The 17,770-nt window shown below is 34.6% G+C and overlaps 1 protein-coding gene across 1 annotated transcript in view; it reads right to left on the bottom strand.

Moving 5' to 3' along the window:
• rsh (Rap GTPase activating protein radish) overlaps positions 1 to 17,565 on the bottom strand; it is a 33,039-nt gene extending 15,474 nt beyond the window's left edge. The window contains exons 1-10 of the mRNA XM_018538036.1: positions 17,544 to 17,565; positions 16,953 to 17,010; positions 15,580 to 15,716; positions 14,602 to 15,045; positions 13,772 to 14,012; positions 12,751 to 13,216; positions 12,365 to 12,503; positions 11,961 to 12,138; positions 11,272 to 11,476; positions 10,513 to 10,624 (exon numbers count right to left, since the gene is read on the bottom strand). Of these exons, the coding sequence (XP_018393538.1) occupies positions 10,513 to 10,624; positions 11,272 to 11,476; positions 11,961 to 12,138; positions 12,365 to 12,503; positions 12,751 to 13,216; positions 13,772 to 14,012; positions 14,602 to 15,045; positions 15,580 to 15,716; positions 16,953 to 17,010; positions 17,544 to 17,565 (2,002 nt within the window). The remainder of the gene's footprint in view (positions 1 to 10,512; positions 10,625 to 11,271; positions 11,477 to 11,960; positions 12,139 to 12,364; positions 12,504 to 12,750; positions 13,217 to 13,771; positions 14,013 to 14,601; positions 15,046 to 15,579; positions 15,717 to 16,952; positions 17,011 to 17,543) is intronic.
• Between the last annotated feature and the right edge of the window lie 205 nt (positions 17,566 to 17,770).

Genomic DNA, 17,770 nt, shown 5'->3' with positions numbered 1-17,770 from the left:
CTTTTTACTCACAATGAAATAGGTAGCTGCAACATATTTTTCTTCGCATGAGAATGAAGATACAAGAAAGCAAAGAATAAAGCAAAGTAATTTAACTTGATTTAATGTAAATATATGTTTTGCAATAGATAGCTGGATTTTAAAGAAATTAGCGAAGATTTAAGAGTTTACGTTTCTGCAATTAGAAAAGAAACTTCACGTTATTTGAGGAAACATTGACTGCATTTTAAATTAACTTTTTATTGTAATCTCATTTTGATTTCTTTATGATGAGCTTTTGTTAGAACAATCTTCTATGTTAGCTCACAACTACCAATGAAAGTACATTAGATTACATCTCACTCGCTACTCCTAATTAATTAATTCTTCGTTGTCGTCCTATTACTCCCGTTTCTGCTGATAAATGCAATCTCGCGGTCATACGGCGCTCTTTGTAAAACACCCACTGCAAATAAAATTTGTGAGCGTTTATTCTTAAGAAAAAGATAGAAAGCCCGACCGCGTAATATCACAGACGCACATTGTCTGCTCAGCTTTTATTAACGCTTTGACCCTCGTCTTTACTACGTGCTTGGATCAGATCGTTTATCCGTCGTCGTTAATTTACAGAGTCTCGGTCGCGATTAATGAGAAAATAAAACTTGTCACATCCTATTCTACATGAAAGCCAGATTTGACGTAAACTCCGAAAGCGAGTTTCAGCGGAAGCAACTCGCTTAATTCACCTAAGATTCAATTATACGCACGTGTCGAATGCGAAATGCAATTGTATCCGATAGTTCCGGAAGATGATGTTTTTAAGCAATGACATTCACTATGGAAACCAGAAGAGTGAAACATTCTTTTTTAGTGTTACCTAAAAAATTAAAACTTAGTATTATATTATATTAATAATTATATATATTATATTTATTGAATTAAAACAAGGGAAAATTCTCCGCCAGTAAAACTGAAGATAAAACTAATTATTTCTTGAGCAATTGTGTTCATCGTTCCTATGTTATCATGCACGTATTCAATATTTTATAATAATAGCATTTAGTCACAATAATTAATGAGAACTATTTATAACACCGCAGTTAACATCATTTAACCTTTAGCTATCCAGGAAATTTAATTAGAGTCAAATATACAGAATGTATCAGATTTTCTGTATGTTTCTTTTTATTCATAGATTGTATGAGATCAATCAAGAATTGATTTTTGTGAAAATGTCAAGGTAAGTATTATTCCACATTATATAAATCGTATGAGCAATCAAAATTCAGAGAAATTTTATAAGGAACCTAAAATGTACATATTTTGTGTATTATATGATTTATGTAAATAAATATGCATTATAAAAATATTTTCTTCAGCTTATATTTTTAACTTAAAATATTATTAGATTATTTTTTTTTTAGAACAGATATGAAACATCTGTGCAAACAGTAATAAATATCATTCCAATTGAAATCATAGAGACGGGAATTAGTGAAAGATGATATTAATTTAGGAGCAACACAGCGCAAACTTTCAGACAATATAAACCAAATTTTCCCGATTAAGTCCGAACCATATGGCGGTATGATATTGACATCGGATCATTTATAGAGTTTTCCAATATGGAGGATGAGGAAACTCGTCGTATAATATATAGTGCGCATTAGATGCGATTAAGCTGAGTTTACACAGCACATTCTCAATTCAACATAAATCATTCAACATAAACAAAACATAAATCTTGCTTGGTGTTTCCATAAAAGTAATTTTTCACGCTAAGGAATTAAATTCTTATGGAAAATTACAATCAGCTCGGCAAAAATCTTGAAAATTCTTGTGATCAGATGATTTATATTTGAAATATGTGTATATATGTTAAATTAATATTTTCAAAATTAATTTTAATGGCAGATGTTTCCGTTAATACAGAGAATCGATTTTCCCTAAAAGGGAAATTCGTCAATAACTTATGAATTACAAACGATCGAAGATGAAGGGCTTTGAGTGAACTTGAGCTTGTCGATAGTTCACTTCCGATTTATTCACTTGGGACGATTTACCCGGGAGGATCACCAAGAGCAAACCGCGTAAATTCAGCCTTAGCAGTGAACGCAGTCTTGTCGTTGGGAATTGATGACCGGAGAGTACGACCTCGGCTGGTCGCTCGGCAGAATTTATCGAAACCAATGAAATTCCCGAGAGTTCTCCCGCTGGCGATTACCAACGGCCGCCACACCGATGGAAATAATAATTACATCTCACGTAATTATTGCACTCGGAATCCTTCTGCGGTTTGTACGTAGCAGTTAAAAAAATTAGACCGCTCATTCACGCGTTTTTTCCTGTTTTTTTTTTTTTTCTTAACACTATATTTCCTCAAAGTAATAAAAATACACAGGTCCATCCGTACTTCGAGAATAGTCCTTGTACCAGGAGAAAACTTCGTGCAGGTTTATGACCGTATAAAGTTTCAGGTTCCGAAAATTGGAATTTTCGAAAGGACAACGTTTCCGTAGAGAATTTTTATGTGCTTCATAAAATTGCAACGGGGAAATTGTATTCTCAATGTCGTACATTTATATGTCAATTTCCCAATTAATCTGTGCGGATTTGCGTTTAAATAAATTGCGGAGGAAAAGCGTGGCAGGTCTTAATCACAATACACGCGGTCGCGAATAAAATGCCGATTATTTACGCTCGTGTGTGCCAAATTCGAATTCCTCTTTAATCCGCGAGTATGCCGCGCCCTTTGCGTCAATACGAATAATTGATTTGCAATTTGCACAGGCAGTCCAAGGCGGATTAGAGTCCGAATAAATCTTTAATAGACGCACATGCGGAGAGTGATGTGTTCGAACTACGCCCGAGATTGATCGACGCGTGATTGATACTAAGATGAATTTACCGCCACTAATATACACCGTAAACATCTCGAGCGTATCGATTCTGTTGTTGTTCTTTAATCTTCTGTTCTGAATCTTAATTTAGATGACGTGTCCTATACGGTCCTACGTATTTCATTGTTATTAATAATAAGAGAATGACAGCACGAAGTCATCAGCCATAACCATTAATTAATTACTTGTGTATCGAGAGATTATGTAGCTATTATACGAAAACAAGTAAAACACAATATGAATTATTAACAATAGACATGAGCCCTTGTTTATGATAGCTATGACGATAATTTCAACGTTAAGTGATCCGAATATTAGAACATTATAGTCCACGTACACCCGATATATAAAATACTCCTTTAAGTGATAGACGTCCTCCGCATTGTAAGCTTCGCATCTATAGATTTATGACAAGAGATACGATTATTCGGTTATCAATAACTGTGACATTACAAAAGAGATTGCTTCTTATCCTTATTATCATCATTTTATCGACACATTTCGTATTGAGAGAAATTTATCAGCGTCATTGTTAACGCGCGTTCGTCGATGAAAGCGTCCTTTATAGTTGAAAAACGGGTAAAGGACGATTATGAGAATTTCGATGGCTAGCGTACAATAAATCTGGAAATTCTTTCAATAGCATCAGTCACGATTAATATGTATTTCTCGATTGAAGACAAATTAGACCGTGTGTTACACACGTTGAATAACGAGTGAGGAATAATATCAGGACTATGATGTAATATAAAACAGGTGTAAAATTTTTGTGAATGCGCAGAGAGTGCATTTGGGCTCAAATTTGATTGACTGTTAGCAAGATGTGCTTATATCTGTTTTCTTACGTCATAGTCAAGACGTACCATTAATTCGAAACTCGTGTCTTTTGCTTCGTCCCCCATCACGTTTGCTTTCGTTCCTTCAGTCTTATGAAATATGAAACAAATATTGCGTTTCATCTCACGTTTACAAGCGGTCGAAGAAAATGAAACAATCCACTATCCGAAACGGCTTTTTTTTCTTTAACTTCAGGACTGAACGATAAAGATTTTAATACTCGTTCGTTCCGCAGAGATAATCCTAAGGGAACGACATAAGAATACGAAAAAAGTAATAGCTACAGTACTTCAACGATAAAATAGTGTCTAAAGTAAAATGTATAATTGAAAAGATTTAACGGATAAATTACGAAGAGATTCGCAGACAAAATGAAATTAAGTAATACGGCCGGTAATAATTATAGAACTAAATATATTGTTACAAACAAAATGTGATTTAAAAAAGAATGTCTTGCTAAAATTTTATTATGTATTGTTTTATATATTGCATAATCTTAAAGTAAAGATAAAATCTTAAATTAAATGAGATACCGAGCAAACATAATTTAAAAATTAATTTTCGATTACTATCTTTAAAACTAGATCATCTAATTGCTCATTTTTCATTGCCACATTGTTGCAAGAGTAATCTTATTTATCTTTTCACGAAGGAAGCTATAAGCCGATATTTTATCCAAGAAATATGACAAATTTAACTCCATTATTCAGAATAAATATCCTCAGTAAGAAAAGCCACATGCATCGACAAGGGGAAATCCTACAATGGCATCAACAGAAGAACGAAGCGAAGGACGAATAAGGTACTCAACGTAAAAGTTGGGGCTCTCACCTTATTTAACAGCCCTTCTTTAACGGGAATGCGAGAACACACGAGAGCAATTTCGAAATGGACGCAGAGTCGCGCGACGAAGAGACCAGGTCGATCTGGAAAATTACATTTGCTAGTAGCGCATAAATTACGGACAATTTGTCCATAACCCCCCTTTCTGCCCTCCCGGTCGTTGCCTTGAAATGTGCAACCACTAAATTACGCGAATGCTGGACGAATCTCGAAGATAAGAGAAAACATAATTAAGAGCATTGTAGTAAAATAAAAAGCTACCATAAAGTTGAAAGTTATCGAGGTGAAAAACTTTGGTGTTGTGCAGGAAGAAGATAACGAAAAAGGTAATAAGCTGTAAATCGATGAATATTGCAAAACGCGGTGCACATATAATGAGTTCTAATTGCTACTCTGATCAGTAGAAGTCGAAGTACAGCAGAGAAAGTATCGAAGAGTTGTATTCTTAATTTAAAAAAATTACGGCATAATGAATAAAAAAAATCAAATATCATTTATTTTTTATCGATGCATATATATTTCTTGTAGTTTAAAATATATTTTTGATGTTATACGAGTTGCAATTTAGAGTTATTGAAAATGTTCTAGTTGGACACTGGAATTAATTTAGTAACGCAGGTTGGTGTGGTAACTCTATTACATTTCATGTATTTCTGCGTATTCGATAATTGTCTCTAATTAAATCATCGATAGCTGTAGCCGTTCGATTGGCTAATTTAAAAGCGCACTTGCGAATATGTGTGCATTAATATACATACTTAATGTTACCTATATGAGAAAAAGGCCAATTCAATGTAGTCACACGTCCGAATTAATAAAATATTTAATAACATTTCATTAATTAAATTATTACTAATAGATACGATCGAATTATTTGTTTCAAAAGTGCTTGTTGGAATGATAAATCAGACAAATATATTAGCCGTAGATTCTCGATATTCCGTTACAAGCGGAATACTAACAATAAATTAATTTTTTATTTAATACAGTCAGCACATTCCCTTTTTTTAATCTCGTACAAATTTTTTCCACGATTTAATGATACGCGATACCTCTTCAAACTTACTCGCAAGGTACAAGTAAAAGTTATCGATGTTTCAAATCTTTAATATACCGGCAAGATATAAAAAATGTCATGACAACTTTCAGTCGTTCGAGTTAACTTAAGTTTTTTTATAACGATCGTTCTTCGAAGAATCGTCGACGAGTATTTGCAAAAATGATTCACCTCCGCATAACTCCGACGCAAATATATTCTATATTCCCATGTAACCATCTCATATACGATACAATGAAAAATTTTACATTTAAATAATTAATCGGCCATGATTTTAATAATATTCAAATTAATGAAAACCCCGTATTAATGAATGGAAATAAAAACTAACCGCGGATCAATTAACGATTGAAATCCGGTTTCGGTTTACGAATCTAACGAATCAACATTTTTATCTCGCGGTGATCGAATATTAAAAATTAAAATACGCAGCAGAATATTAATGCTGAAAGCATTATTTTTAATTAATTCCAGCATGCGCAAAACGCACAAAGTAAATGCGCTTATTAAACACGTCTCGTGATAAAAGCACTCTCAAGGATGGGTTCTCCACGCACTGATTACATCTATCATAAAATTCACAATGAAAATATTTATCGTTTCCGATATCATCGAGAGATAATATTATATCGCATCTTAACGTCGGGAATACAAACCATAAACTCGACCAAAAAAATTACCACTGAAAATGTAAACGTATAACACTATATTCTCTGCGGTGTCCCTATCACTGATCTATAAAAAGACGACAGCAACACGAATGAGTATGATTGATTGATTGCCTTCGAAGTATCGTCGTACATACTGCGACGACAAGACTGAATATCATATCTTGAGAAATTCATGGTTTTAATTATGGATTCGTCAAGATGGATACGTAGGAGTAACACGCATTAACGTAATGCGTTAAGTTTTTAGTAGTAGACCGGAGTAAATTACGTCATGCCTTGGTATATGTACGTTGGGTCCGCAAAGATTTAACTTTGACATTTGAACACAATGCGTTAGAATACGTAATCTAAATTGGCGACTAACTATGAATTAACACTTATAATTCGTATTGACTTATTAATCTCAAGCATCGTGTAACACGACATATTACAAATTGCGATATGACACGCGATAAGCTTCACTCTAACTTCTCATGAGCGTTTAGCATGACACATATCATTTACTTTACTTTACGTTACTTTATTGCTTGTGAAATAAAGAGAAAATGTTATACTATGAGTTGTACGATATTGCGAATTTTTATAGCACTCTTCTCTCAGTGATGCTGTCGGTCATCAAATATCTAAAAGTTTTATATTAAACTTCATATTATGTTTCGTGATCTAAATATTATATTTATGACATAACTGCTCTTTCTCAAACAACATGATTTTAATGTAAGATTCATATTTCGATATGTTTAATCTTAAAGTTTTTTATTATTATATTAAATTATATTTTTAAAAAGAGCGTGTGAAAAAGCGCTTATCGAAGAGAAAATCAATTCTAAATTAATAATAGAGACGAGTTTTGAAATAATATATATTTATATGAAAAATTTTCTATTACGCATCAATAATAACATACAATAATAAAATACATTACATAAACTAGATAAGATTCGAAAAATGTATTGTACAATTGAATGATGCAGTAGTACGGATCAGTGATATTGGTAGACGTAAAATTATTAAAATAAACTGAATTTAAAATAACAAGGATATATAATATATTATGTAATGAATTATTCGAAGAACACCAGAATATTTATTCGAAAAATATTTTTCAATTTAACATTCCACGTAGAATATAGTGTATATAATAAGTACAAAAAGTATTCGTATATAACATCTTTTTTAAAAGCCTTATTTTTAAAAAGTAAACATTAATTAGCAATTTATTAATAAAGAGTAAAATGGACTGTATATATTTCTCAAAATTATTTTGCCTAAAAAATATATAATAATTAAAATATATTATTTTAAAAGAATAAGTAAAAATGGAAAATTGTATTATTTGAAAGCACAAAAAGTGATAGAATAGAGAAATTTATTTTTTTTCTAAAATCAGGAATACGTGAAGCTCTTTTTTTTAGATTAGAACGTATTTATATAAAATTATTAAAAATTAATAATATTAATTGATATCTATTTGACAAACAACTTTTTTAAATAAAAATTTACCCTGTACGAATATTTTTTGTATTTATTGTATATCGGATTCCACCGTATATCCGATACAATATAGAATTAATACAAAATATAGATTTTCACGATAATTTTGCTTGAATTATATTATAAAAGAAAATGGGAAGTTTTATATTGAAAATGTAGTTCAAACGATGGGATATATCGTACCTGTAGATCACTTTTGTGAGAGTCTCCAGTGTCATAACAGGGAAGCAACAGAGTCCTCGATCGCCAGAGCGAGTCCTCTTCGCCATCACTCACAATGAATTTGACATTACACAGAGAAAACACAATCGGCACACTGACCAATCGCGCACGCGACTATCGAACGATCGACATAACGTGTCAAGGACGTTCAGAGACGTCCGGCACCGCCTCGAAGGTCACGGAAGGGTTTTTCAGAACGTCCGATAATAGGACGAGATAGATCCCTGTCTCGCCCTGACGACACGTGTCACGCGTTGGCCAATTTCCAAATTGTTCGCTTGACAGGGGCCGATATCAAATATGTTGTTTGCCGGGCCCCGCCACAAGTGGTTGTGTCCTGCCACCAAGAAACACCTGATCCTGCGCTCCGCGAGCGAAGACGATAGGACGGGTTCGCCGTATATATAGGCGAGAAAACGCCTTCGGTCACACACGAAAATTTTAACAGTTGGTAAATCCAGAGCTGCTGATTGAAAGAAGGGCCACCATCCACGATCAACGTGTTTTCATCGCTCTAATAGGTAAACTCGACGGTGTTATCCTTCCATAGGAAGAGCTGTGCACCCATCTGACAACGTGACTCGCCACCGTGGTTCATTTGATCGCCTCAGGATCGATCCTTCGATGCAAGTAAACAGACAAAGAAGGAAGTGGGATGGGCAAGAAGTTTATTACGCGCACCTTCAATTAAAACACGAGAGATTAAGCGTATCGGTCAATCACGAAGGATCCTCCTTTTCTCAAGAGCGATCCTTCCTCGCTCGAATTCGATCGTCGATCCTCAGGACGATGAAATAAACACTTGTTTTTGAGTTCGACGAATATTTTCGATGTCCTCGTCTTGATCTAAATCGTGTCCTAATACGGTTATTCTTGCGTCTTTCTATAAAGACGGGAACACCTCGCGCACGAAGCGGAGCCGCGACGAGTGTACACACGCTCGTCCTTCGCCGAGGGGTGTCTTACAAGGGCTAGTTTTCTGTTTTTCAGCCTATCGACTGCCGTGCACCCCGTGTTATTCCGCAGGAACTAAACCGGCCACGATGACGCCTGCGTCCTCGAGCGTCGCGACGGTTATCCGCGACCCCCGCGTCCGATCGCGCATGACGTAGCAATAAGAGCGCGAATTTAGCGCAATGTTCGAGATGGAGAACACTTGATAGCGAATACGCGGGCTTGCTGGCTATCTAAAGTAATGAGAATAACTACTACAATTATCTGAATCGCTAATTTGAATGAATATTAGCCTCATTCAATATGGATAAAAGAAATCTTCTCGATGGTTATATACTTGTACAAAAATTAAATTAAATTAAATCTAAATTGAAAAAAAACATCCATTAATAATAAAATAAATGTGGAAATAAAAAGCGTATATGTATGTATATACGAAATGTGGTATAATGATACATGACGTAATTAAACGTAGTATATAAATATAAAAAATAAATTTTAGGAAATCAAGATCATGAGACTATTTTCATGTTTAAGTTTTTCATTAAAAAATAATTATATTGAAAAATTTTTTATAATAAAAGCATTGTAATATGTATATAGAAATATCATTGATTCATACTACTGCAACATGACGTAATCCAATCGTAAAAGTCTCACAAAAGAGAAATTTTATTTATATACCTTTGTCATCAAATTATTTAAGGATTAAAAATGTTTCATAATTTTTTTGATTGATTTCATTTGATAAAACTTAAATTTTCCTAAAAATAAATATAATATTAACACCTGTAAATAACATTCGATGGCAGTTGCTTTTAAAATGTATTAAGAAAGTAATGGAGATTTACTTAATAATTTAATTTTCAATTTAAGTTCTTATTAAATGAGACGGATCAATAGTGTCGCGTTAAGGCTACTTCATTCATTACATCGTTCGTTGCGACGTAAAATGTAACATGTGGAACGTTAAAGATCATTACATAATCTTTAAAAAAGAAAAAGGGACAAACTTTTTAATAAAATTAAATAAAATAGTGGGTGATAAACGAAAAATAAAATTCATTCTAAGAACAATTTTTTATGATCGAGTATGTTGTGAGATATAATATTATTGAGAAATATCATTGATTCATATTGTTGCAGCATGACATAATTTGATCATAAAAATCTATACATATAAATATCTGAGCATAAAAATTTATACATATAAATAAATAAAAATATAAACGTGTTATATGCCTTATGTTTCCATGTTACTATCATTATCATGCGGTTTAGTTACCATCTAGTGATCACCAAACTGTTTGTTACTTCAAGATTAGATCCTATGTGGTGCAGTACGGAATATTTTAAGTATATTAAAAATTCACGAAGTTATAAAAATCGCTTTCATAAACAGTTCTTGTTATAAAAAAGTCAGATGGGGGAATTTTAATTGGCATACGCTGAAATTCATTGTAACACCGAAATTTAAAATAATAATACGCGATCTCCCTTTGTGTGTGTATCCTAATTATTACATCAATCAGCAAACTTTTTCTGTATCACTCACCAGTCTGGGTGCTGCTGTCAAATAAGGTGCTGGACGTTTCAACTGTCATTGATGCAAAAGTACCATCCGTGATTTGAGCCGAGCTGTTTCTTCGTCCGCGAGATCTCTGAACCTACAAAACACACAATATATATAAATTTCTTATAATGATCTTCACAGATTAATAATATTAATTAAAAGTATTAAAAGAATTTACAAATTTTTTGATAAAAAAAAATGGAAAACTTTTCTTGGATTATACTCATTTATTATTTATTCCTTAATATTGTCTCTTTTAAATATAACATTTTAAAGAAAATATATTTAAAAAATATTATTTTGCAAATATATTTTTAAAGCTTTTAAATATTTCAAAATTGATGATACTTTATAAAATTTTAAAGTAAAGAAAAAGCTATACTAGAAATTATTAAATGAATTTATTTTATACCCTGACGTCTTTCAGACATTATCCTTAAGACGTCTTATGGACATTGATTTGGGATCAATTTCATTTACGTTAACATAACTGAAATTGATCCTAAATCAATGTCCATAAGACGTCTTAAAGATAATATCTTTAAGACGTCATAAATCGACGCATAAGACATCTTTAAGACGTCATATAGACGCCATTCTGATACTTCCAAAAAATGTCTCATGAATTTTAGGACGTCTTTATGACGTCTTTAAGACGTCAAATTGTTCTCTGGGATTATTCTTTTAATACGTGTTTATCTTAATTGTAATGTGGAGTTTATTGTGTCGAAAGGAACAAACCGTATCATCACTCTGAGAGCTCTGCCGCCTAAAGTTACGGCATCGTATCATTTCTTCGGTAGTACTCTGCCGTCGAAAACCACGCGCTATCAAAATCTCCTCCGTGGTGGATTGCCGTCGAATTATCGGCGCATGGTGAATATTACCAGGTGCGCGAGCGCAAGGACTGGGTTCTCTGGACGAACACGAAGAACTATCCGGCGAGCTGTAATGCAAAATTCGATATGAAACACGGATTGCCTAGCTTTAAATTCAGAATTATAAAAAGTATCGCGAGCATATCTATAAACATTCATGAAATTATTTCGAATTAGTTCGAATTTTATATCTATTCTAATTAATTTAAATAAACTTTATCCGACTATTATAAAGTAAATAAAAATTATTCAATTACAAATTAATTTCGTTATAATTTTTTTTATTTATAAAAAATAATTTGAAATAATGTACAAGTATCTGAAAAAATGTTATATGTGATGTAACGTAAATTTATAAAAATAATTTATGAAAGATATTGATTAATTGTGTATAACAATAATTTAATATACAAAATCTTACGCGTACTCAACGCGTTGAAATAAAATATTTCACACTAAACAATTTGAAATGTTGATAATAGAACAAGATATTGAATGAAGCATTGTGTTCACACTATATATACGTTAAAAAGATCAATAGAATACAGGTACCGTGGTGGCCGACCAGCCATTGAGGTGGACTGTCTTCTTAATCGACCCTTTCTTTGTCTGATAGGGCTGATATCTCTCTTATCGACGTTTCTATCAGGACTCAGATGACTTTTTGAATCGCGACGTCGCAGGTAAGAAGCAGAATCCGGGCTCAAGGAGTCTCTCCGTGCTTTTCGACCTTTAAATATAAATCAACAAGATTAATATATCTTATCGTTTATTCAATTACGAAAATATCTTTTTTAACACTTTTTCCCCAATCACACATTACTGATATATAAAAGAAATTTTTGCAAGACGTTAATTTAAAAAAATTATTAAAATTTTAACATACTAATTACCAAAATTTTAAAAGTCTTAATCAAAATTTTAAAAACTGTGAAGTAGCAGTCGTCAGTACCTACCTCCATCTTCAGGATCTGGTGATAAAGTTGGTTGACTACCACGACGTCCTGTGAGTGGCATCGATTCATCAATTGCTGCGTGCTGGCGTATTAGCCTCGACAGTTTACTCGGCGAGACTTCTTTACCCTTGAAATTACACTGTCGAAAGAATCGATGACCGTTATAAAATCAACGATACCCTCAAGCGAAATTAAAGATTTCTATTCAAGAAAAAATCTCTAATTATATAATCATTTCATTAAATAATTAAGGAGAGAGAAGCAATTGGCAGATCTTTATGAGATATTAATAAAGACACAGCTGTTACAGCTTCATAGTAAACTCATACGAGTTACTTAATTGTTATTCTTCGTCACAAAAGAAGGGACCTATCGATAACCGCTACCTGCGTGGTCGAGTCTCTTCGAGTGGAAAGTAACGGATGCGTAGGTGTGTTATTGACGTTCGGGGAACCAACTGGGCTGGAGCTACCGGAAGTCGAAGTTCCAGGAAGCGGAAGGCTGCTTCCGGCCGTCGGTGAAATCGCCGGTGGTGTTACCGAGGACATAACGATGGTCGGAGGGCTCACGGATGGGTCCAAGCTGGCACCGATTTTATTTTCAATCACGGGCCTTGTGTCTACGGTTAAGGTCGACATAGTGGACATCACTGGCGAAGTGTTGAGCGACATTATTTTCGAATCGGTCATAGTCGTTATGGTGGCAACTGACGCTTTTCCGTTAACTATCAAAGGCGATGTCATCACCGTCTTTGTATCAATCATGGTGGGACCTGTCGGTTGGGTCTTGCCTTCGATGCTACTCGATCTCTCGCTTTTGTCCGTGGAATTCCTCTGAGCCTCCAGATGTTCTCTGTGGTAAAAGAAAGATTAATGAGCTAGACGTATATTATATTTTATTAATATGCAAACATTTATTTAGCACCGTACAATATACGGAAAGAGAGGTTTTACCGAAATATCTAAAAGCACTTAGCTACATTTTACAGATTTGAAAATAATTTTGTTGGACCATCATAATTACGTTGGACTCTTTATATTGAACTACTGGGCTATAACTATATACGAGTAGAACTCTTAAATATAATGAGTAGTGCTGCTAGATTTTGATATTTTATAGCAACTAACTTAAACTTATATAATTTTGATGGTTCAACAAAATTATATTTTCAGATCTATGTTTGACTAAACTTTTAGATATGTCAGTAAAATCTTTCTTCTCGTATATCTATATTGTACAATATACACAATTTATAACGTATCAATTAACAGATCATTGAAAATAATTAACTGGAAATTACTTAAATACAATTTATAACGTATCAAACTGAAAATAACTAACTCTGAAAATTTAATTATTTCTGTTATATTTGTTAAGATTCAATTAATATATTGTAATTTGACTAACCGAACCGTATTGCTACCCGCGCTGTCTGTGCTGGAAGCGCTCGGTCTTTGATCATTTCTGTAATATTTCGTAGGCGTGACGCCACCCCCATCGACAGACTGCTGAGATTGCCTACGTCTATGATGACGACAATTGTGTTTACGATCACCGGGACTCTGAGATTGTCCCGTAATCACCGAATCTCTCCTAGACCTCGCGCTCTCTCCCGAACCGCGGCGAGAGTTTCTCGATTCGCCTGAGCCTACAATGTAAAAATAGTAATTAATAAGACACACGTGTACAATTCTTTAAGTAATTTAAATGCACGTCTTTCATAAAGGCAAGTTTTCTTCACATCATTTGAAAATTTGCGTTTTGTGCACTGATTGTACACTGAGAGAAATATTTTGTTTGAATATAATTTTGCTGATATGAATTACAAAAAAATGTTCTTATTTTTAGTTTAAAAATAAGATTCAATTTCAATTAATGGCGTAAAAATAAAATGCACTAAAATTGAAATGTGTATAATATAATTACAAAAATTCCATGCGAATTACATCGTCATAATCAATAATTGAAAGAAGATGGGATGTGCCATCTTTCCGACGTTTCTTCCAAGCTCAACCATTCCGGACCGATGTATAGGTATAACGAAACTGAATTTTTTCCTAGTATAAAATTCATGATTTTTACGCAGAACGTATCGATCCCCAATTTACTTCCAGCAATATTGCGATTCGCGAAATTAGTTCTCTCCGCGAAACGGGGGTTCCGATGTTACTGTAAGCGTGCTATTTTCAGACTACTATTGGTGAAGCGAGATGCTCTCCTCTCGCTGAAAATTTCACCTCGGCGTGGCGTGGGCGAGATGACCGTGGGCGGCGGCTGTGGTTGCAGCAATACATCCTTTTTACTCCAGAGTCTGGCTATATCGTTTTTAAGGTCACTGATGGCGGAATCTCGTCTGGACTTGTTGGACACTTGGCTCCGGATGCCGCTGTCGACCGAACTCTCCCGCCTTTTTCGCAAGCTGACCAGGTGGCTGGCGTCCGTGGTAGTTTGTCGCGACCACGGTAACGATTTGGCAATATCCGCCAAGGTTTCCCTTCGACAAAGCTTGTTGCCGCGGCTGCTTTTCGTGGAGATACCTCCGCCACCCCATTCGCGCAGAATATCGGTCAGTTGAGCGAGACTCGATCGCCGTCGGCGTTGGTTCGTCGGTGAGCAATCCTGAGTTTCGCCAGGTGGTGAGATCGATGTGATCTGTGCCGCGGAATCTCGTCTGCCTGTTCCTAGGAGCAAATGCATTACGCCATGTGCTATGAAGAGATGGTTATACGATAAATTGTAAGATGATGCTATCTTATTATCGAGTTGTTACAGAAGTCTGATGCGTTAGTAATAGGAGTTTAATAGGAGTTCTTATATAGCCTTATTAAAGTAAATTGCGTAAATATTGAAACGTTACTTTGTTATATATACGTATTTTACGTATATATAATAGAGAAAATTACTTGAGAAATGAAAATATATTATTCGTGCAATTAAATTTCATTATTCTCAAAATACCATCCTTTTGTGTTGTAATTTTCTATTTCGTAATATTTTTTTTTTTAAGAATGCATTTTACTCTCAAAAAAGGTAGATGAGAATATAAATACCATTAACTTCTGACTTTAATATTTCCGCAAAACGCACACACCGCCCATTACAATCCGCATGAAAATGAATTCAAAGCATTTTTGCATGAGAAAACCAACGAATTTCCATAATGTGCTTTCGTGCGAAAAATTCTGGTTACGGGTTAAAAGCGTGTCTATGCATACCCAGGCGTTGCCTCAAAGTGGACTCCTCCACTTGCTCTCGCACGAGGTCATCCCAGCCGTTGCCACCCTGCCATATCAGCCCGACTTGATGACTCAGGATCGGCAGGTTGCACACGAAGCAGATCGCTGTCATGGTCCTGGAAAAGAGGAAGCGTGCGGTCTCGGTTTAAGCCGGCAAGGAAAGCGCGACGTCCGCTCGCAAGCGGAACGGAAGAACTTTCAACGGAAGAAGAAGGTGCATCTCTCAACGATAAAGTTACGTGAAACCAGGCCATGCCAACAGAGCGCTTGAAAGTGATAATTTGTCGAAGTCGTGGTTTCTCTTGTAAGCCCCCAAAAAAACGCGTTCACGACAGGTTGATTGTCATGCTCGATTTTGCGTGTGAAGCTATTCGAGATACAGCGGGCAGAGGCGTACGATATATATATATATATATATATAGATTGATATATACAGATGCGAGCCTCTTCCTGCTTCTCATCGCCGCGAAACCACGCTTCGTCTACTTCACCCACTTCGTAGATACGATCGAAAGAACTTAACGAGATATTCAAGATAATACAAACGTAGCTAAGTAGAACAACACTCTAACAATGTACAATAGACACAAGAACGCAAGTGTATAATAGTTAAAAACGGCAGTTGTGCAAGCTCGACCATGTCGACGTCTGGCAAAGATACGCGAGAATAATCTCAAAATATTATATTTTAGCGCGAATGTAATAGAATTTTAGAAAATAACGCGAAACACTTCCGACAAATTGATATACGTAACGAGCAGAAATAGATCTTGCAACAAATATTGTAAAGACATTCTCGTATCATGTTTAGAATATAAAAAAAGTATTTAACATCAATTTAATCATGAACACGATGTATAGATATAAAATAAAAAATACTCCAATATCCTTATACGTTTTATCTTCTATTTTAAGACATTCGCGCTATATAAAATTACCACGACAATGACATGTTTCGTTTAATGTCTAATATATGTAAAATTGAATTTCTTTACGTCGTTCGGAATTAGCATAGATTTAAATATGAATAAGGCAGGTTTCAGAGGAGAAAGGTAAACTCAAGAACTCATTCTAACGTATGTAAAACTCGAGATCGTCGAGATCACACAAGTCGATATCAGCTTCCGGTCTAGAAATGTTACCGCAGCGTGTTTCGCGAGCGCCGATGAACGTCATTCCAAAAGCGTGGATGCATAAAGAAACTCGAGATGTATATATATATTACATAATATATATAATATATATATACAATTACTATAGAGCGAGAGAGCCGCATATTTTTTTTTTCTCATTGTATACAGCACATACTGAAAACTTTTTTAGAAGGCATATATCTGATTTGATGTTTCGACCTGTAATGTCGAAGTCTGGGGCTCTGCAACGACATCGCATGGCAAGGGCCTGGCCGACCTGCAAAAGACACACACACACAAACTTTTTTTCGATAGACCGCTACCGGGTAGTAAAGTAGTTGATGTAGAGAGACATCGCGCTCTCTCGATGATGCTGTATCCTGTAAAGGCGCATGATACTTGAGATAGCGTGGGAGCAATCGATGATCACTTTTAATTACAAGAGTCACTTTGTTTTTATGTAAACCGACGCCACCATCGGTTTCTTATAAGCATTATCGAAAATCAATGACGTTGTAAAGAAACTGACAATGGAGTTTGATTATGATAATATAACACAAGAATACCGTGAATAAATAACGTGTGTTGCGACAAAATGTGTAACATGATATATATATAATAATTTCCTACAAATTTAACAAAAATATTTCAACAGTTGTTTAATAATCAGCCGGATCACGATATCAAATTAAATATGTTTCCCCGTATATGAGAAGGAATACGATTTTAAAATTATTCAACCTATTAAAATATGGAATATTATAAATACGTTATGTGAGAATTTCTGCGTCACTTGGATACATATCTCACCTCCCTCCGGTTTCGCCCACATCCGATACTCGTGTGTATTAAGTGAAACTTGATAGAACTGTATTCCCCATCAAATATGCGCAAACTTTGACGCTACAAATTTCACTCAAATACGCACTTCTATCCATAATCTTCACATAATTCCCGCGAAACTGATTCGCTACAAGCTTTGCCATATATTAATAACATTCCAGAAACTCCTACTCATAACGGTATTACCTCATTAA

The sequence above is a fragment of the Cyphomyrmex costatus genome, unplaced genomic scaffold, assembly GCF_001594065.2.
Source record: "Cyphomyrmex costatus isolate MS0001 unplaced genomic scaffold, Ccosl1.0 scaffold192, whole genome shotgun sequence".
Lineage (NCBI taxonomy): Eukaryota > Metazoa > Arthropoda > Insecta > Hymenoptera > Formicidae > Cyphomyrmex > Cyphomyrmex costatus.
This window is presented reverse-complemented; position numbering and strand designations above follow the sequence as displayed.